This window comes from Phoenix dactylifera, chromosome 1 (assembly GCF_009389715.1).
Source record: "Phoenix dactylifera cultivar Barhee BC4 chromosome 1, palm_55x_up_171113_PBpolish2nd_filt_p, whole genome shotgun sequence".
In the NCBI taxonomy this organism is placed as follows: Eukaryota; Viridiplantae; Streptophyta; class Magnoliopsida; order Arecales; family Arecaceae; genus Phoenix; species Phoenix dactylifera.
In genome coordinates this window covers 27,899,767-27,923,386 of record NC_052392.1, presented here as the reverse complement: position 1 = coordinate 27,923,386, position 23,620 = coordinate 27,899,767, and the positions used below count along the sequence as shown (strand labels likewise).

At 36.9% G+C, this 23,620-nt stretch overlaps 2 protein-coding genes across 3 annotated transcripts; both read left to right on the top strand.

The window, feature by feature from the left end:
- Positions 1-8,754: 8,754 nt before the first annotated feature.
- On the top strand, positions 8,755-9,875 carry LOC120111629. The gene is made up of 2 exons (XM_039129257.1): positions 8,755-9,766; positions 9,814-9,875. Exons 1-2 carry the CDS (start codon positions 8,755-8,757, stop codon positions 9,873-9,875), a joined length of 1,074 nt encoding a protein of 357 aa, XP_038985185.1.
- Positions 9,876-10,006: 131 nt separating this feature from the next.
- LOC120112209 lies at positions 10,007-11,104 on the top strand. Of its 2 annotated transcripts, none has more exons than XR_005513725.1 (3): positions 10,007-10,112; positions 10,378-10,445; positions 10,541-10,621. XR_005513725.1 is itself a non-coding variant. In XM_039131049.1 (3 exons), the coding sequence occupies exons 1-3, from the start codon at positions 10,101-10,103 to the stop codon at positions 11,069-11,071; spliced, it is 648 nt and encodes a 215-aa protein (XP_038986977.1). In that variant the 5' UTR covers positions 10,013-10,100; the 3' UTR covers positions 11,072-11,104. The 2 variants fall into 2 exon arrangements, 1 of the variants encoding a protein (XP_038986977.1); XM_039131049.1 differs by having other exon boundaries at positions 10,013-10,112; positions 10,341-10,445; positions 10,541-11,104.
- Positions 11,105-23,620: the final 12,516 nt, after the last annotated feature.

Sequence of the window (23,620 nt, the reverse complement as noted above, 5' to 3'; positions counted from 1 at the left end):
CCAGCCGTCCATGATGCTCCGGGGTTCACGATCAGCCTTCCTCCCGGCCGAGATTAGCGTTCAGTCCTCCTTCATCAACATCCCGCGATCCACGTTTGAAATTCATTCTGGTCCGCCCATCTCCACCACGTGCGCAGTGGGGGGATGCTATCTATATAGCTCTCCATCGGCTGGGAGCTAAAACAGGGGGGGATTGGGGAAAAACAGGGGGGCCATCGAAGAAAGGGAGAAGAGAGCTGCCGGCCTCTTGGTTTCAAACGAAAAAAAAAGAAAGAAAGGAAACAGGGGAGGCCCTGTTTCCGAAAATAAAAAGAAGAAAAAAATAGAGAGTGAGAGAGGGAGGGATGTTGATGTTTGTAATGGCTTGCTAATTCCGTTGGCAAAGGGTGATGGATGAATCCTTGTCATGTTGCTTTCATCAAGTATACTCTAAACTTTTATTCTAATTGTTTTATATCCATTGGTATGTTTTGAATTCTTGAATATTTATTTATTAGATAGATCTTTTATGGTTTATATATATATTGATGCATGGATTGTTTCGATGTTTGATTTGTCGTAGATGTAACCGGCACGATAAATACTTAGATGTTGAATTCATATTTTCAGATTGTATACTCCATGATTAGAACTACTCTATCATATTAATCTTTAATCAAGAATCGCCGAGTTTATTTATTGAAAGTAATATTGTCAACGAGGATTCCGGATCCCAGCCTTCTCTATATTTTTGAACTTTGTTTAATTATCTATTAATCCTCTGCTTTTAACTTTTGAAAATCAACTGAAGATTACATCTAAAAATTATGCTAATAATCTTTAGATCGTTCCCTGAGGAATCGACCTCGGACTTCCGAGTTATATTACTTGTGCGAATCTCCTGCACTTGGGAGAGCAATTTTATTTTTACACCAAGTTTTTGGCGCCGTTGCCGGGGAACGGCTGAGTTATTAGTATAATTTTAGATTTAATTTTTACCTTAGTAGTTAGTATTTTTCTTTTGAAAAAAAAATTACTACTATTTTTAATTCACTGCACAGTCTGCATCAAACTCTGATATCATAGAAATTAGCCGTCTGATTGGACTCAAATTTGGTCAGCTGGTGCAAGACATATTTTTCAATAATCTGAACGGTCTGATTGACATTCTGAGACTAATACGAAACCTTGCTGCTTTATGCTTTGAATTTTCTGCATTTAAATTTTTTAGAATAAGAAATTTATTGTTATCATATCTTATTAACCCTTGTTGATAATTGAAAATTGAAAAAAAATAATTTTAAGAAAAGATCAAGTGTGATCATTCAAAATTAGAAAAAGAGGGAAAACCTAAAATTTTAAAAATTTTAAATTTCAAATTTCAAATTTCAAATTTCAGACTTCAACTCATAAATTTTTTTAAAAAAAATAAATAAATAATTTGCTTGATCACCTATTCAATAAAATTTAATGTCATGTCATAAAACATTAAAAAAAAAAATCTCTTGATTGTTGCATATAGTATAAGGCATCAGCATAAAATATTTTAAGGGCAAAACCCATTTAAAAAGATAAGGTCGGGATTTCATCACTCGTCCTTAGCCCAAAAATTACCCCAATGCATAAATATCCTAAGCTTAACTAAAATCAACTAGACGTTGGCCCCTAAGGACATTCGAGCTCAATAGGACGAAGACCACCGAAAGTTGCACCAATTTCGCTCTGTGGCTTAGTTGATGTCTAGGCAAGCTTTGTCCCTATAAGGAAGACAGTTCATCTGTTCGAGGCAAGTGGGTTTTAAGTGGGACCTTTGCGAACGCATCGTGACCCCTCCACTTACCTGGGAGCTTACCTGGTCAACTCGGTTCATTAGACCGGATTGGAGGCTTAGGTGTCCTCTTCAAACCAGTTAGGAGCTGTCTAGAAATTTAAGAAAAAACATTAGAAATTGAGGTGTAATGTTTTGTTGCATGTTTGATTGTGAATAGATTTTTATTTTAGGGTGTCATTTTAGGGTATCTTTAGTTGGTACTTATATTTATTTTTATTTAAAAAAAAAGAGAGAGGGAATTATTTTGCATGCTAAAGTGGAATAGGGACGACACCGGTCGATTAAGTCGTACAACTTTAGATCATCCCTTAGGACATACCCCTGAAATTCCTTCTCAATATCTCACACCTTGTGAGATGGCTGATTTAAATGAAGATGCGGGAAGCCACCACGATCGAGAACGTGAACCCCATGTTATGACCCTAAGACAATATCTACAACCGGCTAGGACTAGTCAGCCTTCATGCATAATTTTTCCTGATAATGTAGGACATTTTGACATCAAACTCGGGATAATTCAATTGCTGCCCAAGTTCCACGGGTTAGAGTCCGAGAGTCCGTATCTTCATTTAAAAGATTTTGAAGAATTGAGCATTACATTTAGAGTGCCGAACGTCACCGAGGATGTCCTCAAGCTGACATTGTTTCCTTTCTCTCTAAAAGATAAGGCCAAAACATGGCTAAACTCGTTGCGACCTAGATCAATAAGAACTTGGCAAGATATGCAGAGAGAATTTTTGAAGAAGTTCTTTCCCACACAAAGGACCAACTTTTTAAAAAGACATATTAGCAATTTCCAACAAAAAGATAATGAAACATTTTATGAATGTTAGGAAAGATTTAAAGACCTTCTTCTCTCATGCCCTCATCACGGGTTCGAAACTTGGAGAACCATTAGCTTCTTTTATGAAGGTTTATCGCCACAGTTGAAACAGTTTGTAGAGACCATGTGCAATGGTAGATTTTTAGAAAAACAACCTGATGAGGCATGGGAATATTTGGATTCCCTTGCTGAGACTGCCCAACTTTGGGATAATAGGGACAGAAACAACAAGTCTTTGCCTAAGCCTACTAGCTCTGTACAGGGAGGCCTTTACAACCTCAGAACTGAGGATGATCTTCATGCTAAAATGGCTGCCCTCACTAGGAAGGTAGAAGAAATTGAGCTTAGGAAGGTTGAGCCTGTCAAGACTATAGAGCTTAGAAACGAGTGTTGTGGTATCTGCGATATGTCGGGTCATACCACTACAGATTGCCCCACCATACCGGCATTCAAGGAAGTCTTGCACGATCAAGCAAATGCTATGAACTCCTACCAAAAGCCTTATAACGATCCATACTCGAATACCTATAACCCTGGTTGGAAGAATCATCCAAACTTTAGGTGGAGAAACGATCATCCTCAACAGTCACACCATTCAGCTCCTCCACCTGCACATCCTACTTATGCACCATCACCTTCTCAAAAGCCAAATATCGAGGATACCTTGCAATCCATACAAACTTTTCTACAAGATCAAGCTAATATCAATGCTCAAAATACTCGAAATTTTGAAGACATAAGGAACCAATTGTCAATGTTGACTACCGTCCTAAGTACCTAAGAGAAGGGTAAGCTTCCAGCTCAACCCCAAGCTAACCCACAAGTGCACGGTAGTAATAATACGGCTCCTTCTAGTTCGCATACAGAGCATGCAAAGAGCATCATGACTTTGCGTAATGGGAAAGTCATTGATCAAACCGTCCCATTGAGACCGCAGGTCACTTCTAATTCTGATGCTCCCAAAGTTGATGAAAGGGACAAAGAAGAAGTTGAGGTCCCAACTTCTACTAAGAAAGTTGAATGTCCTTTTCCTCCACCTTTTCCACAACGGTTAAAGCCGTTGCAAAAGCTCGAACCTAATTCTGAAATTTTTGAGCTTTTTAAACAAGTAAAGATCAACATACCTCTTCTTGATGCAATCAAACAAGTACCCTCATATGCCAAATTTTTGAAGAACTTGTGTACTGTTAAGCGTCGATTAAATGTTAAGAAGAAGGCATTTTTAACTGAAAATGTGAGTGCTATTTTGCAGCACAATATTCTCCCTAAATATAAAGATCCAGGTTGCCCAACCATCTCATGCATCATAGGCAACTTTAGGATAGAGCGAGCATTGTTAGATTTAGGGGCGAGTGTGAATTTGTTGCCATATTCTGTATATGAGCAACTTGGTTTAGGTGAGTTGAAGCCAACCTCCGTCACTTTGCAATTAGCTGACAGGTCTGTTAAAATTCCAAGGGAGATTATCGAGGATGTATTATTCCAAGTAGACAAGTTCTACTTTCCTGTCGATTTTATTGTATTGGACACGCATCCGGCTTCGAACTCACAGTCTCAGATTCCGGTCATTTTAGGACGTCCATTCCTTGCAACTTCTAATGCATTGATTAATTGTAGGAATGGTGTCATGAAGCTTTTTTTTGGTAACATGACCTTAGAATTGAACATTTTTAATGTGTGCAAACAACCCAATGATCTCGAAGAGAGTAAGGAGGTTGATTGGGTTGAAACCATCGCAGAAGATTATTTGTTAGCTAAAGCAATTAACGACCCATTCAATGATAGCTTAATTGATTGGTGTCCTAATGGAACCAATGATGATGATTTGTCAGTCACACCTATTGTGGATAATCTGGATATCAAGATGGTCAATGGGTGGAGACCAAAAGAAGAAGAATTTGAGAGATTGTCGCCTCGAGAGGTGAAAATAGTACCATCCCATGAGCAAGCACCCAAGCTCGAATTGAAACCCTTACCAAAGGAACTTAAGTATGCTTTTCTTGGACCCGAAGATACTTTTCCTGTAATCATCTCGTCTGGACTTGATCATACCCAAGAAAGAAAATTAATAGATGTTTTAAAAAATCATAAAAGAGCCTTAGGGTGGTCTATTGCCAATTTGAAGGGAATTAGCCCCTTAATTTGCACGCACCGGATATATTTGGAGGATAATGCCAAAACCACAAGGCAAATGCAACGAAGGTTAAATCCTACAATGAGAGATGTGGTTAAGGCAGAAGTTCTCAAGTTGCTTGACATGGGTATTATTTACCCAATTTCCGACAGCAAGTGGGTAAGCCCTACTCAAGTCGTTCCTAAGAAATCGGGTTTGACGGTAGTAGAAAATGAACAAGGTGAACTAGTTCCAACTCGTGTCCCGACGAGTTGGCGCATGTGTGTTGACTACCGAAAGCTGAATTTGGTCACACGAAAGGATCACTTTCCTCTACCCTTCCTAGACCAAGTATTGGAGAGGGTTGCAGGGCATGATTTCTATTATTTTCTCGATGGCTATTCGGGATATTATCAAATTGAAATTTCACCGGAAGATCAAGAGAAGACTACCTTCACTTGTCCTTTTGGCACATTTGCTTTCCGATGAATGCCATTCGGGTTGTGTAATGCACCTGCAACATTCCAAAGATGCATGCTCAGCATCTTTGAAGACATGAACGAGAAATTTTTGGAAGTGTTCATGGACGACTTCTCCGTTTTTGGCGACACATTTGATGATTGCCTGTCACATTTACAAGCTGTCTTAGCTCGATGTATGGAAAAGAATTTGATACTGAATTGGGAGAAATGCCACTTCATGGTGCCAAGGGGAATTGTCTTAGGACATATTGTTTCATCGAAGGGCATGGAAGTAGATAGAGCTAAGACTGATTTAATTGCTAAGCTACCTGCACCCAAGACGGTTAGAGATGTTAGATCATTTTTGGGTCACGCCGGATTTTATAGGAGGTTCATCAAGGACTTTAGTGTCATATCTCGACCATTATGTAATCTCCTATCCCTTGATACACCGTTCAATTGGACTGAAACCTGTCAGGAGGCATTCGAAAAGTTGAAGTCTATGCTTAGCACTGCACCCATCGTGCGACCACCCGATTGGTCATTACCTTTTGAGATTATGTGCGACGCTAGCGACTATGCAATAGGAGCTGTCCTAGGACAACGCAAGGATAATAAGCCATATGTCATTTACTATGCAAGCAAAACCTTAAACGATGCTCAAATGAATTACACTACCACCGAGAAGGAATTGCTTGCAGTAGTATTTGCCTTAGATAAATTTCGCTCTTATATCCTTGGTGCTCCTATTGTTATCTTCACGGACCATGCGGCACTGAAATATTTGTTGGATAAGAAAGAGGCAAAACCACACTTAATACGATGGATACTTCTACTCCAAGAATTTGACATCACTATCAAAGATAAAAAAGGAGCAGAGAATGTGGTTGCTGACCATTTATCACGATTAGTTTTTCATGATTCAGTGCCACAGTTTTCCATCAAGGACTCATTCCCTGAAGAGCAGTTGTTTGCACTTTCTAGTATACCATGGTATGCAGATATTGTAAATTTTCTTGTTACAAGCCGGATGCCGGAGCATTGGGGGTCGATAGATAGAAAAATTTTCTTGCGCGAAGTAAAGAATATTACTATGACGAACCCTATTTGTTTAAATATTGCAATGATCAAATCTTTAGACGATGCATACCGGATCATGATATACAAAGCGTACTTTCTTTCTGCCACACTGATGCTTGCGGTGGACACTTTGCCTCTAAGAAAACTGTTGCAAAAGTTTTGCAATGTGGTTTCTATTAGCCCACTATGTTCAAAGATGCCCACGAGTTCTGCAGGACATATGATCCATGTCAACGTATTGGAAGTCTAACTCGTAGGCAAATGATGCCTCTTCAACCCATTACTATTATCGAAATTTTCGATTGTTGGGGCATCGATTTTATGGGCCCATTCCCACCATCTTTTGGATATGAGTACATTTTAGTCGGTGTCGAATATGTGTCCAAATGGGTAGAAGCTGTTGCTTGTAAGACCAATGATCACAAACCCATCCTGAAGTTTTTAAAAGAAAATATTTTTTCACGATTTGGGATGCCTAAGGTCATAATTAGTGATGGTGGAAAACACTTTTGTAATAAGCCTTTTGAGACATTCACTACAAGAAAATACACTTTCAGCGACCACTTTCGGCGACTAAATGAATAGTGGTCGCTGCAAATAAGGTTATCTGCGACCAACATCCTTGTTAGTTACTGAATGACTGTCCTACACCGACTAAATGTATATTTGGTCGCGGAAAATCAAAACCAAGTTGGCGGGGTGGAGGTAAAACGTTTGGCGACTAAAGTTTGGTCGCGGAAAATAAGGCTATCTGCGACCAATATTCTTGTTAGTTACTGAATGACTGTCCTACACCGACTAAATGTATATTTGGTCGCGGAAAATCAAAACCAAGTTGGCGGGGTGGAGGTAAAACGTTTGGCGACTAAAGTTTGGTCGCGGAAAATAAGGCTATCTGCGACCAATATTCTTGTTAGTTACAGAATAATTATCCTATACCGACTAAATGTATATTTGGTCACGGAAATTTTTGGCGACTAAATTTTGGCCCCTAAAGGTTCACCTCCAGTGACTAAAAAAAATTTAGTCGAGAAAAGTATGTATGTAGGGGGTTTGAGAAACCAAACAAACCCTAATTTTCTATTTCTCTACTTTAACTTTTTTTTGGGGTAATTTCTGCTTTATCTTTTTGCCTTCACCCGTCACCTTCACCCATCGCCTTCGCCCGTTCGCTCAGCTCTTCGCCGTCGGCGTCCAAGGTATGTGTCCTCCCTTATTTGATTTAATTAGCAGAGGCCGGGAGGGAGAGGGAGAGGGAGAGGGAGAGGTGGCCGGGGGTCCTCTGTTATTTGATTTAACAGAGGCCGGGAGGGAGAGGGAGAGGAAGAGGGAGAGGTGGTGGTCGTCGGGGGTTGTCGGGAGATTTGGAGGCGAGGCGGGAGAAGAAGAAACCCAGGAGGGCTTCTCCTCCTTGGCCGCCGCCGCAGCCACCGCGGAGAGGTGGGGGTCGTCGGGGCCGGGTCGTCGGGAGGTTTGGAGGCGAAGCGGGAGGGCTTCTCCTCCTTCGCCACCGCCGCAGCCACCACGGAGAGGTGGGGGTCGTTGGGGCCGGGTCGTCGGGAGGTTTGGAGGCGAAGCGGGAGGGCTTCTCCTCCTTCGCCGCCGCCGCTGCCACCGCGGAGTGGTGGGGGTCGTCGGGGCTGAGTTGTCAGGAGATTTGGAGGTGAGGCGGGAGGGCTTCGCCTCCTTCGCCGCCGCAGCCACCGCAGGGCTTCCGGTCAGAGGGATTTGGGTGGAGTAGTTTTGTTTTGGGTGGAGAGAAGAAAGATAGGGGGATTAGAGATGGACCATCGGGAAGAAAGTAGGGGGATTAGAGATGGATTTCTTAGAGGGTGGAGATTCTTAGAGGGTGGGGACCATCACTATTTTGGTTTTGGTCTTGGTTTTCCTTCCCTCACGTTACTCCTTATCCAGCTGGGCCATCGGGAAGAAAGATGGGGATTAGAGATGGACTTCTTAGAGGGTGGAGATTCTTTTAATTGTTTCTACTCCTTTCTGTTTGGGTTGAATGGTTGCCGTGCTGTGAGGTAGCTTGGGTATCGAAGGAGAGATGGGAGATGGGAGATGGGAGATGGGAGATGGTGGGATGGGACTTCTTTTAAATTAATTATTTTTCCATGCTTCTATTTAAGGATTATATTAAACTGAAGAGGCTTCTTGTCTATCATTGTTAGATTCATGCATCTTTGTTGAAATAGTATACTTGACAGCTATCTATTTTCATATCATTTTTTTAACTATTTTATACTTATTAAAATTTATTATTATTATAATAATAAAAAAAGAAAAGGCCTCATTCACTGAATTTGTCTTAGGCCCCCAAATGTATTGGGCCGCCCCTGGTTTTTTGCTGCAACTTTTTTTTGCAGGATACAAAAATAAATCTATAAACTAATCAATCTAACTTGATGAAGTACTTTGTAGGTCAGTCAAAATAGACAAGAGTTGGATGACAATAAAAAATAGAATGAAGAGTAAAGAGTATAGAGAAGGGGTGAAGTCCTTTATTGAATTTGCGGTGGCAAATTTAGGCTCAGCAAATGATATTTGGTGTCCTTGTGTCGAGTGCATGAATGACAAAAAACAAAGCATTCAAGTTGTCAAGATTCATTTGATGTTGAAAGGAATCTCGCCTTCTTACAAGACTTGGGTGCAACATGGAGAATCTGTTCACGTGCATCAATCTTGTGTTTCAAATGATGCTAACTGTGACAATGGTGGAGGTGTTGAGGATAGAATGGCTGGGGATGGCACCGATGATAGGGACGAATTGTCTAATATGCTGGAAGCTGTTTACATGGGCGCTTTCATGAATGACGATATTGACGAATTGCCTAATAACTTGGGGAGGGAGGATGCACAGAATTTTGATAAGTTGTTTGATGATGCTCAACGACCCGTTTATCCTGGTTGCAAAACTTTTACAGTATTATCATTCGTTATTAAGATGCTTCATATTAAGGTGTACAACCAGTGGAGCAATTCCTCTTTTGACATGAACATGAAGGTATACAAGGAAATTCTACCGGAGTGTGATAAGTCTGTTCCATGGACCCTTTATGAAGTCAAGAAATTTTTACGAGATTTGGGTTTGGGATATGTGCTAATTCATGCATGCAAATATGATTGTGTTCTTTTTTGGAAGGAGAATGCGAACCTGGAGAAATGCCCTATATGTGATGAGCCTAGATATAAGCTGAATGATGGTAACGGTAAGAAGATTCCTCATAAAATTTTGCGGTACTTTCCCCTGACACCGAGATTGAAGCGCTTATTTTTGTCTCCGAAAATAGCTGTAGATATGAGATGGCACAAGGAAAAGCGAGTGGATGACGAAACATTAAGATATCCGGCTGATGGGGAGGAATGGAAGAACTTTGATCGGCAACATCCTGAGTTTTCCAAGGATCCGCGGAATGTGAGGTTAGGGCTAGCCACCGATGGTTTCAATCCTTTTGGAAATATGAGCACATCGTACAGTATGTGGCCTGTTATCGTGATGCCTTATAATCTTCCACCTTGGAAGTGTATGAAAGAGCAATTTTGTATGTTGTCATTGCTTATTCCCGGAAAAACGGCTCCCGGTAAAGAAATAGATATTTACTTGAGGCCATTAATTGATGAGTTGAAAGAGCTTTGGAAGGATGGCGTCCAAACTTATGATGCCTCTAGTGGAAGTACATTTAGAATGCGTGCTGCTCTCATGTGGACCTCGATCATTTTTTTTTGAAGGTGAGATCAAAAGCTGGCAAAAAGAATAGGAAAAAGCTTGAGTACAATCATTGTTCAGGATCTCGGTCATTTGTTGCAACAATGACTATACAGGTAATATATTTTTGAGTATGTACTGGCTATATTTTTAGTGAATTGCCTGTGAAACAGTCTATGGGATAGTTTTGGCTATTGTAAAACAGATAATTTGCTGCAAGTAGATTTTTTATTCTAGTTTGCTGCATGTATATTTTTGGAATCATTTATGCAAGTAGATCTGACAGTTATTCTAGTTTTTTTATTATATAGTGGCTATATGCTAATCTAAATTACACTTTGCAGCCGGAGTTTAATGGTTCTGAAAATCTTAAATTTCCAGAATTCTATAAGAAAACTCATACCAAGAAGAACAAAGAGTGGATTGATCCTATTTGCGCCGTGAAACATGTAGGTATCTAAAATCTCAATAATAATTTAAATCACTTTATGCTTTTGCAAGATTATATATACATTTAATTCTGTTGTTACCTTTGCATTGACAGTCAAAGATGTTGAGCTTGCGAGAAGAATCTTCCCAATCCGGTGTGCAATTAACATCAGAGGAGATGTCTAGGCAGGCACTTGGAAAAAGGAAGAGATACATTCTTGGATTTGGGGATGGGCCGAAGCCCTCTTCATCTTCTTCCACACCTAGTCGTGTGTCACAAGACCATGTTGGGGAGTTACAGAAACTTAAAGCTGAGATGGAGGAGATGAAGATGGAGCGTGAGATGGAGCGTGAGGAGCTGCGGAGGCAATTGGAACAGGAGAGGAGAGAGCGAGAGGAAGAACAGAAGCAAATTGCACATCTTACAAGTTTGGTGACAGAGTTCTTAAAGGAAAAGACTCAAACGCATAAGTCGTCTATCTATCATGATGGGGCCATGTATTCAACTGGTGGCACAAATACTCGTTGGTATGTATTCTCATTTATATTACGTAGGTTATTTAGAGATTTGGACCAAGTTAAGCGAAATATCATTGTGAACTTATACTTGAATTTTAGTTTATTATTTTTCACATGTGGTTATTGATTGTGTATTCTTTTTTGCTTTCTCAGATACATGGTGGAGTTATGAGCATGTGAATCTAGTTTTTGGTACATGGATAGCTTTTGTTCAGATGATCATGGTGGAGTTGTCTACAAGCAGAAATCAGTTTTTTGTTTATTCATATTTTTATCTACATGATGGTTGTTTGGATGAATTGCAAGATCAGATATTTTGGAATTTTTAATTTACATTTTGATGTGTTTGGTGATGATTATCACCTTAACATATGGTATGGATGAAATGTTGCCCAAGGTGACAAGCCAAGAGGGGGGGGTGAATTGGTTTCTTCTAATTTTCGGTGCTTTAAACGTTTTCTCAAATAAGTGCGGTGGATGCTTTCTTAAGCTATTAGAATGATTTAAACTAGTGCAAAGATAGAAGATGATGCAAGAATAAACGGAAACACAAGCACAACACAAACACAACAATATATAGTGGTTCGGTGCTCTCCTTAGCACCTACGTCCACTCCCCAAGCGTCCCCTTGGGAATTCACTATAATCTCGCGGATTACAGTTGGATTGTTTTCCGGGCTCACAATCCAAAAACCTTGTTGGTTTTACGGGCTCACCAACGAACCTATACACTTTGGTTTTCCGGGTTCACCAAAAACCTTTGTTGGTTTTACGGGCTCACCAACGAACCTATACACTTTGGTTTTCCGGGTTCACCAAAAACCTTTGTTGGTTTTGCGGGCTCACCAACGAACCTTTGTACTTTGGTTTTCCGGGTTCACCAAAAACCTTTGTTGGTTTTGCGGGCTCACCAACGAACCTTTACAAAGTGTTTAACAAATGAAAAGAAAAGATTCAAACTCCTAAATGAGCATATGAAACAATATAAACTACAAAGAAGAGTTAGAAAGTATTTATCGCTTTGAAGTGGCTTTGCTCTTCTTTGTCAAGGATGCTTCACTCTTCAAGGGAGGATGGAGCTCTTGATGCCTCTTTGAATCTGCTCAATCCCTTTCTTTGATTCTTGAATGAAGCACTTGGATGAAGCTTGCCTTGCTAGGGTTCTCTCTTGAATGCACTTAATGTATTTTCCCAAAAGCTTGCTTCCTCTGATGAATACTCCCTCTTAAATACTTCTCCAACCTCCAAATAGTCCTTTCTGACCGTTGGATTGAAGAAACTAGCCGTTTATAGCCGTTGGGAGTCCAAAAAGCATTTCTGCACAACTAGCCGTTATGTTCAGCCCGTGTTTGGGTCGGCTCAACCTGTCCTTGGGTCGACCCAACCTTCACTTGGGTCGACTCAACCATTTCTTGGGTCGACCCTCTCAGAAAACACAGAAACTTGAAATTCAGCCTTCTGTTGCCTTGGGTCGACCCAACCTTTCTTTGGGTCGACCCAAGGTCAGCTTCAGAAAATTCAGAGCCTTGAATTTCAGCCTTTCTTCACTTGGGTCGACTCAACCTTTCTTTGGGTCGACTCAAGGTTTACTTGGGTCGACTCAACTTCTTCTTGGGTCGACCCTCTCAGTAAATCCAGAGAGCATTCTTCCTTTGCATTTTGAGGTTCTTTGGAGGTTGGGTCGACTCTTGCTTACCTTGGGTCGACCCAACTCACTGTTCATTTGTGCTGTTTTTGCAGGAGTGTGCCAGATGATTCCTCGATGTGCCGGGGTCGACCCAATCAACCTATGGGTCGACTCAATCCACACTTTGCTGCATTCTCAAGGTTAGTTTCATCCAAATGAACAAGACCATATATATATTTCCAATTAAGCAAATGTACTGAGAGCAATGAACTCATAAATGAAGTATCAATTTTAACTTATAGCATACTCTAGAGAATTGCTTGTTAATCATCAAAATAACACTATCATCCTCAATCTCTCCCTTTTTGATGATTACAAAATAAAGAGTATAAGCCTATTGATACTTGTCTTTAAAATCAGTTTAAAAGGGATTGAATTTCAGAATTTCAGCTTTTCATATATATAAGTGAAATCTCCCCCTATATCATTCAAAATTTGCCAATTTGACTTTTTGAATGGCTCCCCCTTTCATTTATAATTCATTAGCAATGAAACTTCAAAAATTTGAGATAAAATATGAGTTTCAGCTTATGTATCGGGGTGAGAAAGGAGCGTGCCAAATTCTGAATTTATATGTGCCAAATTCTGAATTATGATAGAAATTTTTGATTTGATGATTTTCATTGTTACAAATTGCTCCCCCTTAGATATGTAAGCTTTCTTATATGATTTTCAATTTGTTTGCCCATTTATTTCTCTTTTCTTTTCATAACTTCTTTACTCACTCTTTCTCACAAAAGTAATACTCTTTCTTCTCAAATGAAATACTCTTTCTTTTCTTAGAGTGAATACTCTATCTTTTCGTCTCCCCCTTTATATACTCTTTTCTTCTCCCTTTATACACTCTTTCTCCCTTTATATACTCTATCTTTCCTTCTCTTCTCTTTTATATACTCTTTCCTTCTCTTCTCCTTTATATACTCTTTCCTCTTCTCCCTTTATATACTCTTTCCTTCTCTTCTCTTTTATATACTCTTTCCTTCTCTTCTCCCCCTTTTTGTTATCATCAAAAACATATATATAGGAAAGATGCAATAAAGAACAAACTTCAGACTTCATTGATCAAAATAGGAACATTTTCATATATTAATGCTCAAAATGATGAAAAGTACAATGTTCCACAATCAAGATTTAAAGATATAAGGGAAAGACAAGATTCATAAGGGAAAAAGCAAGATACATATGAGAAAAGGCAAGATACATACGAGAACTAGATTTCTAGCCTAGGCTCTAAATATAGATGCTAAGATCAGCCTAGGGAGACTCTAATTGAGAGTGGGAAATAGGGTTTTCGGAAGAGGACAAAGGGTAAACAGTGCCCCAGATAGCTCACGGGTCCCCCTTTTAACAGTGGGGTCCCGACGTTGGGTCGACTCAAGAAACTTCTTGGGTCGACTCAACGTTGGGTCGACCCTATTCTGGGTTGGGTTGACCCAAGTGCAGAATTTTTCTTTTCTCTTCCTTTTTGCTTCTAAAAATTTTCCTTGCTTCCAATCCTTATAAATTCTTTCTGGAACAATGATACATGAGTAAGGAATCTATAGATAACAAGTTTGACTCATGTTTCATGGGTTTTTAGAAATGGGAGGAATGTATCATGAGATTGCTTGCTCCCTTTTATATCTCTTCAATAAAAAGGATCACATATGCCTAATTTCCTCCTTAGCGTGCAGACTCTATCTTCACTCAAGGATTTTGTGAATATGTGAGCTAATTGTTTTTCAGTACATATATGCTCAATACATATATTTCCATTTTGCACATGATCCCTAATAAAATCATATCTTATTTCTATGTGTTTGGCTTTAGGAATGAGATATTTAGGATATAAGCCAGAAGTGATCTCTAAATGTAGATTCCAAAGATAGTTTTGAAATCAAGTGTAGATGGAATCTTTTTCAAGTTATTTCAAGGAGTATTAAGAATAATATTCAAAGAAAGGCACGGATGAAAATCCAACATTTTTTTTTTAAATATATTAAGTATATAGCAAAATGAGAGCAATCTAATTAATTTTCAGAGTATAGTATAAGATCAAATAAAGATCAAACCTTATATACTTGAAAAATATAAGATTATGTTGAATCCTTAATTCTTAATGACTTTAAAGTTCTTTCATGATATAAAAGTATTGGGGCATAGATACCAAAACATGAATTTATGCAGTGTAGGATACATAAAATTCAAGGCTTTGAAAGTTCTTTTAGAGCTCTCTTAAAAATTTTCTTTTACTCCTTTAAAGATCATAGCATCAAAATCAATTAAAATAAATTGGCTCAGGATTGAAACACTAAAGTGCAAGCCAATAAAAACTCATAAGTAGATTCCAAGATAAATTTTCGAAACTAAGACAGATGGAATTCTTTTCAATTAAATTTTCAGAAATAAATGATTTACCGATGAATACAGATGGAAATCCAACTTTCAAAAGATATTCAATGAAGCGCAAAGTTTAGTACCACTTTACATTTCGTATTCTTTGTCTCAACTTTAGATGCGAATTTATACGATTAAGTTCTATATGATCTCTCACTCTGATATTTTCTTTCTTCCCCTTAATTAATCATTCCATTTGAGAGTTTAGAGTTTGAAGATAATTTTCAATAAAGAGATTGAGTATTTAAAGCTCCCCCCTCAAAAGATGCATTTTCTTTCAAACCTTTTTTTTGTTCTTCTATAATATCAAGAATGTAGAGTGATCTAGAATTTTTCAAAATTTATAGCAATCACTCTTTTTAATCTTTCAAGAATAAATTATATTTCCTCTTATTTTTTTTTAATATGTATGGAAATATTAATCAGAAAATAATTCTTTTGAAGCTCAAATTTCTTTCAAAAGTAATTACATTTTCTTTCTTTTAAGAATCATTTGAGTGAGCTGAAATATTTCTAGACTTGAGATCATTCACTCTTTTAATAATATATATACATATATATTTTGATGAAAGTCTTTAACAATGTAGGAGAGGAAAAAAATATATAGATGATCATTGAAGTATATGTATTTATAGAACTCAATTTCTTAATCAAGGTTTTTCAGCAATGTATATATGAAGCACAATAAATCTTTTTAATATCAAAATAATATCATATATTTAGAACCATTTATTTGCAATCAAGATCATTGAAAAATGCATCATTTAGACTAATTTTAATAAACTTATAAGATAGAAAATGATATGTTTCAGATGCGTATCGGAGCAAACAATCAAGGCATCAAAAGTAATTCTATTTTTCTTAAACCGTAGTTTTTTATCTAGAAATCATATTGAATTATTTTCCAAAATGATGCAATCATTGAGGCACATAATGAGAGTTACAAAAATGCAATGATAGAGACATTTTTAAATTAAGTTTAAGCTTTTATACAAAATCAGATTCTGAATTTCATAAAAATTTTCAAGGAGGCTTTCAGGATTATAATTTGAGATATGCATCTTCTACATTGTAGCTCATCTTAAATTATTAAGATTGAAAACACATATTTCAAACATATAAGAGCATATTCAGAATATTTGTATTTATGTTGAGTTTTGGTATGAATTATATACCAAAGTTAGGCAAGTTAAAGGATAAAACAAAATCAATTCTTTTCAAATAAAATTTCCTTTATTTAAATACAATTTAGCACTGATTTTATCCTTAAGGTGTGTTTTCAAGTGATTGAAACTTCATTTGATTTTTCACAACCTTCTTATATATTTTCATTTATTTTATCATTCATTCCCCAAATTTTTAATTTCTTTCTTTAACCATTCAATGAACATTTTGATTATCTTCATTTATTCTTCGGTTTTACTTTTCTATGCTCTATATTCTATTTGCTCCCTATCCGGTGGAGTTGGAAGGGGCACGAGGTACTACCACTAGCCTCCCTCTTGTGCCGTCCCTAATATGCCCTACACCGAATAGTTGGGTCAAATAGTGCCGGGTACTACCACTAGCCTCCCCATTGGCACCATCCCTATAATGAGCAATGTAGAAATGTTAAACTGTTTTCTTTAGCAACAAGATATTCACTCCAAACTCTCCCTATTTAAATATAATTAATTACGGATTTTATCCCTTCCAAAAGAATGTTCACACAAGTCTCACAAATATGCTGAATATATTATGCTTGCGCTGCTTTTACTTAAGATTGGAGTATTTACTTAGCTTTTACTTCTTCTGAGCAATGTTCATTTTCTTTTTCTTTATCTCTCTCTCTTTTTGTTATTTTCAAGTAGTTACATGAAAGAGCAGAATAAAGAATTAATCTAATATGCTGCATATAAATATATATCATGCAAACAGCATTTTCATTATGCCCAATGATTCATAGCTTATCACAAGTTATTTTGAATTAGAAACTTGAGGCATAAACTTGTGTATTTCATGGTTATGCATTATACAGGCAAAAGTGAACTTCAATTTAATCATACCATGAAACAATTATCATTAGCATGAGAATGAAGCATGATATCAAGAAGATTAGCAATTAAATGTTTAATCATGCTACCATATAATTTCAGACTATTGATTTTGCTCAACTAACTCACAAGAGAAGAGTTTAGATTACCAGTGCATTTAGCATTCTTCAAGCCAAATACCTTTTAGATTCTTTATTCCCTTGGCTGAAGAAAATCTTCCTTTTTTTTTTTTGTTTCCAAGGGAATGTTTATTGTATCTTTCATCGAGGTGTCCTTCAAGTTGAAATTTCTTGCTCACAAATCCTGTATCATTAGCAAAATCTTTTTCTTTTCTTGAAGGCAATTCATTAGGTTCTCTAGGGTACAAAAACATTCATACAACATATTTCTTAACTAGATGACTCAACATGAGACATGACAATAATTGAATTTGAGTCACTTTACTCAAGAGATTGCCTAAATATAAGCAAGCACAAGTCACTTGAACTAAAGAGATAACTTCATTAAGTAAAATGGTTCAAGGACAAGCATGTGAGGCAATAGAAAGATTCATCAAGATCAAATCAATTTCTTATTGTCAGAAGCAATTTAGCTTAGATTCTATTTGCTTAAGATAATTATTAATAAGATATACCAGTTAAGTTTTAATCAAATTATCTTAAATAGTTGTGTCTATCAAAATTCTGATTGTTACATAGAATCAAAATGATAAACTATATTCTCAATAAAGGATCTAGTTTTAATAAGAATAGTATGAATTGATATCTCTACAACTAGTATCTTTTCATTGAATATTCTATATGCATTGCTTGAAGAGTAATATCCAAAGAAATATTTGTTTTACCAGATTTGACATTATTTTCATAAGAATATATCAAGCATGACATGTATGACTGAAAAATATAAAAGATATACAATATATCATTTTCTATTTTCCAGAAGATCAAAAGGAGTTTTCTAATAGAAACCATATGTATGACAAGCAATGATGATAGCTTTTAACAGAAATCATTTAAGTAGATGACTATCATACAACATTGTCTTTTTCATTTCTTCAAGGATTCTATCAACTCTATTTTATTTATGGTGTTCTTGGTGTAGAAACAATTGTATTCAATATTATTTTCTGTGCACAACTCAATAAGAAATTGGTTTTCAAAACTATGCCATGATACAATTTTATTTTCATAGTTTGCAAACCTTTTTCATTTGAACCCTTTTTGTGAGTTTGTGCCAATGCAGAAAATATTTTAATTTAAGTGCCAAGAATAAAACCAATATTAGCTTTGAGAAATTTTCCACAATTACAAAATCAGAAAGCTTATCTCCTGGGTTCACAATCCTAGAGATCCAAATAAGTTCTTATGAAGAGTTTTCAAAGGCTAAAAGGTGAAAACAATATTTTCAGATTTAGAAATGATTCTAGTTTATTTTTCTAGATGACATACATAGCAAACTTTGACCTTGCAAAGAATAATCTAAGTGAACCAATGACAAGGTCTTTTGAGATTAAGTCCATACTATTATGAGTTGATTTTATATGCCAAAACTAGACTCTTTAATATTGGTATTCTTAATGCATATATTAAAAAAATATACCAAGTAGACATTCTTATGTTTATGATCAATAGAAGATAATGCCATGGATAAGAACTCTCAATCAAGCATATAGAGAAATTAAAGAATTATTCTAAGAGTATTGATTAAGCAAATTATCCATCAATAACTGAAGCATAATATAGAAAGATGGAGTGATTTGGTTATATTTTCTTTTCATGCCAAAAGTATCACTTATATCACAGAAATGATTAATACCTGCAATTTATTGGATACTAAGGCAAAGAGAATGATGAGATGCAAGGATTACTAATTTCATTATTCTTTTCATTTCAATTACTTTTCTTAAGTATATTTTAAGTTTCATTCTTTAATATATGTCTAGAGCACCCAATGTCTAAATTAACATCTTTTGTTGGAGCCTTGAGTGCTAGATATACCTACAGAAAATATTCAGATTTTCAACTTAGGAACCCAAGCTCTTTTGGGTCCTTGTAGGTTAGCTATTATTGTTCCTTTTGAAACCCATATTTTCTTAATAGCTATTTTGTCCATAGGCTTGCAAATTTTAGGATTACAAGGAGTGAATTTCTGCATCATCTTGTTAAATTTAACAAACATAGATTTAACATGAGCAGTAGATAAACTTACAATTTTCTGTTTTTGCCTATTAGAATCTGTTTTAGGATAGATAGTAGAGGATTTAACACACATGTCATTAAGGGATTTTTGTGTGTACCAAGATTGATGTCCTAATCCATCCTTTTCAAATTCAGCTCTTTGATTATTTATCATTAAGTTCAGCTTTTCAGAGCTGATAGTAAATTTTTCAACTATAGGCTTAAATTTGTTAACTTCTTTAGTTAACCTTTCATTGTCTTCTGAAAGCAATTTATTATTTTTCTTAAGTTTATCATAGCTTTCATTGAGAAGTTGGTTTTTCTGATTTAGTTCTTTATTTTTCTCAATTAAGATTTTAGTTTCATTAGTATGTTTCTTAATTAGTGTTTCATAATAATTAGACAGTTTCATTTTTTCATTTACTAGGATTTTCTTTTCATTCTTCAGGTTCTTATTTTTACAAATGAGTTTCTTATGTTCTTTCATTAGATCAAGAAATACATCATGTAACTCATTAAGTGTAAAATCATTTTCAGTTTTATCATATACTTCATATTCAGAAGAGGAGACACTTTGTGTTTCAACACATACCTCGTTCTTGTGTGCCACAAGGCTTAGGTTCTCAATATCGGCTTGCCTCTCATCTTCTTCAGAGCTAATTTTAGATTCATTAAAAATATTAGTACTTTCATATTTAGCCTCTAGCATATTCCATATGTCTTTAGCAGTTATGCAAGAAGATATGCAATTAAACTCATTCTCATCTAATGCACAATATAACAGCTTCATGGCTTTTGAATTTTGTTGAGCCATTTTCTTATCATGATTAGTGCTTGTGTGTGGTCCATTGACTATGATACTCCATAAATCATAGTCATGTGCTTGAATGAAGATGCGCATGCGTGCTTTCCAATATGTGTAGTTTATACCATCAAATAGTGGAGGTCTATCAATTAATTGTCCCTCACTCATAGAATATCCCACTTGGGTGGTCATGATCTTTAACTCTTGATTGTGAGATCAATGAGTACTATTAGAGACCTCGCTCTGATACCACTTGTTGCCCAAGGTGACAAGCCAAGAGGGGGGGGTGAATTGGTTTCTTCTAATTTTCGGTGCTTTAAACGTTTTCTCAAATAAGTGCGGTGGATGCTTTCTTAAGCTATTAGAATGATTTAAACTAGTGCAAAGATAGAAGATGATGCAAGAATAAACGGAAACACAAGCACAACACAAACACAACAATATATAGTGGTTCGGTGCTCTCCTTAGCACCTACGTCCACTCCCCAAGCGTCCCCTTGGGAATTCACTATAATCTCGCGGATTACAGTTGGATTGTTTTCCGGGCTCACAATCCAAAAACCTTGTTGGTTTTACGGGCTCACCAACGAACCTATACACTTTGGTTTTCCGGGTTCACCAAAAACCTTTGTTGGTTTTACGGGCTCACCAACGAACCTATACACTTTGGTTTTCCGGGTTCACCAAAAACCTTTGTTGGTTTTGCGGGCTCACCAACGAACCTTTGTACTTTGGTTTTCCGGGTTCACCAAAAACCTTTGTTGGTTTTGCGGGCTCACCAACGAACCTTTACAAAGTGTTTAACAAATGAAAAGAAAAGATTCAAACTCCTAAATGAGCATATGAAACAATATAAACTACAAAGAAGAGTTAGAAAGTATTTATCGCTTTGAAGTGGCTTTGCTCTTCTTTGTCAAGGATGCTTCACTCTTCAAGGGAGGATGGAGCTCTTGATGCCTCTTTGAATCTGCTCAATCCCTTTCTTTGATTCTTGAATGAAGCATTTGGATGAAGCTTGCCTTGCTAGGGTTCTCTCTTGAATGCACTTAATGTATTTTCCCAAAAGCTTGCTTCCTCTGATGAATACTCCCTCTTAAATACTTCTCCAACCTCCAAATAGTCCTTTCTGACCGTTGGATTGAAGAAACTAGCCGTTTATAGCCGTTGGGAGTCCAAAAAGCATTTCTGCACAACTAGCCGTTATGTTCAGCCCGTGTTTGGGTCGGCTCAACCTGTCCTTGGGTCGACCCAACCTTCACTTGGGTCGACTCAACCATTTCTTGGGTCGACCCTCTCAGAAAACACAGAAACTTGAAATTCAGCCTTCTGTTGCCTTGGGTCGACCCAACCTTTCTTTGGGTCGACCCAAGGTCAGCTTCAGAAAATTCAGAGCCTTGAATTTCAGCCTTTCTTCACTTGGGTCGACTCAACCTTTCTTTGGGTCGACTCAAGGTTTACTTGGGTTGACTCAACTTCTTCTTGGGTCGACCCTCTCAGTAAATCCAGAGAGCATTCTTCCTTTGCATTTTGAGGTTCTTTGGAGGTTGGGTCGACTCTTGCTTACCTTGGGTCGACCCAACTCACTGTTCATTTGTGCTGTTTTTGCAGGAGTGTGCCAGATGATTCCTCGATGTGCCGGGGTCGACCCAATCAACCTATGGGTCGACTCAATCCACACTTTGCTGCATTCTCAAGGTTAGTTTCATCCAAATGAACAAGACCATATATATATTTCCAATTAAGCAAATGTACTGAGAGCAATGAACTCATAAATGAAGTATCAATTTTAACTTATAGCATACTCTAGAGAATTGCTTGTTAATCATCAAAATAACACTATCATCCTCATGAAACATTTTGATGAATGGTTAATAGGTTTGCTTGACTTTGTGTATGAATGATATTTATAATGAATGATTATGGATTCTCCAACATTGTGTATACTTCTATTTGGATGAGCAAATGTATTGTGCAATATGCATAATGGATAGGCTGTGTTGGTTGTACAGGATTTGGAACGAGCTCAAAAATAAATATTAAGCTTATAATTTGAATTATTAATTAAATACAGGTTAATACTTTCTGCCACCAAAAAATGTTTGTTGCCAATGCATTCCAATACATTCTACGACCAAACTATTGGTGGGGGAAGATAGACATTCAGTGACCATATTTTTGGTAGCGGAAGACAAACATTCCACGACCAACTATTTGGTCGGCGTGGGAATTAGCGACAACAAATTTGGTCGCTGAAAAGTTGCTTCGGCAACCAAACGTTGGTCGTTGTTGGTGTATCTTAGGTGACCACACAATATTGGTCGCCAAAACCTTTCAGTGACTAGGGTTCGGCGACAAAGAGTATTTTAGTCGCGAAAAGGTTTCGGCGACCAAATATGGTTATTCGGCGACTCGAATCTTAGTCGCGGAATATGTATTTTCTTGTAGTGATTATTAAAAAAGTATGGTGTCACCCACAAAGTTGCTACCCCATATCACCCGCAAACTAGTGGCCAAGTAGAATTAGCCAATAGGGAGATCAAGCGTATTTTAGAGAAAACAGTGAATCCATCACGAAAAGATTGGTCCTTGAAACTATTAGATGCATTATGGGCCTATCGTACTGCATACAAAACCATTCTTGGCATGTCTCCCTACCGGCTAGTCTATGAAAAAGCATGTCATCTGCCTGTAGAAATAGAACATAAATCGTATTGGGCAATTGGAAAATTAAATTTTGATTTACAAGATGCCGGTCTAGCTAGAAAATTGCAATTAAATGAGCTTAATGAGATTCGCAGAGATGCTTATGACAATGCTAAAATTTGCAAAGAACGAATGAAGATCTTACATGATAAATCAATTTTAAAAAAAAATTTTGAACCTTTGCAAAAAGTTCTTTTATATGATTCCCGCTTACATCTGTTTCCTGGTAAGTTGCGATCGAGATGGACAGGTCCTTACATTATAAAAACTGTTTTTCCATATGGGGCGGTTGAGATTGAAAATCCACGGGATGGTAGAATTTTTAAGGTAAATGGACATAGGTTAAAACCTTTTCTTGAGAATTTTGCAGATGAAGAGGACTCCTTTTTCTTGGGGGAGCCTTCTTATGACTGAGCATGAAGGCAAAGGTATGTGTATATTAGTTAGGATTATTTTTCTAGTTTTGTAGGTTTTATTTTCTGGATATCAACAGCTCAAGGTATTCTTCTTCTCTTCAATATTATTTTCTCTATTGTCTTTCATTATAGCTTTCTTGTATCTATTACATTGAGGACAATGCAATGTTTAAGTTGGGGGGAGGGAAGTATTTTGAAAAAAAAAAAAAAAATTTGCATTCTTTTCTAAGCAAATGCACATGTATTTTCATATTGAGTTTGTGCAACTATTAAGTCAAGGAATACATGCGTACTATGACTGATCAGAGACCTATTATTAGATCCCCGCACATGTATTTAATGATTATAGGAAGGCCTCAGGAGTTCACATTAGTTTGATGCATTTTTATTAAGCCATATCTGTAAAAGAAGTACGAGTATCCTTGTCCGTACTATAAGGTTCTTGATTTGGTTTTCACATAAAGATAGAATACCCCGGCTA

Bases quoted from the DNA above. Each gene is read 5' to 3' on its own strand.
- LOC120111629 (XM_039129257.1), top strand. From the start codon at position 8,755: ATGAAGAGTAAAGAGTATAGAGAAGGGGTGAAGTCCTTTATTGAATTT. The intron at 9,767-9,813 runs GTATGTGGCCTG...CCACCTTGGAAG, and splicing joins AAATATGAGCACATCGTACA to TGTATGAAAGAGCAATTTTG.
- LOC120112209 (XM_039131049.1), top strand. The intron at 10,446-10,540 runs GTAGGTATCTAA...TTGCATTGACAG, and splicing joins CTATTTGCGCCGTGAAACAT to TCAAAGATGTTGAGCTTGCG.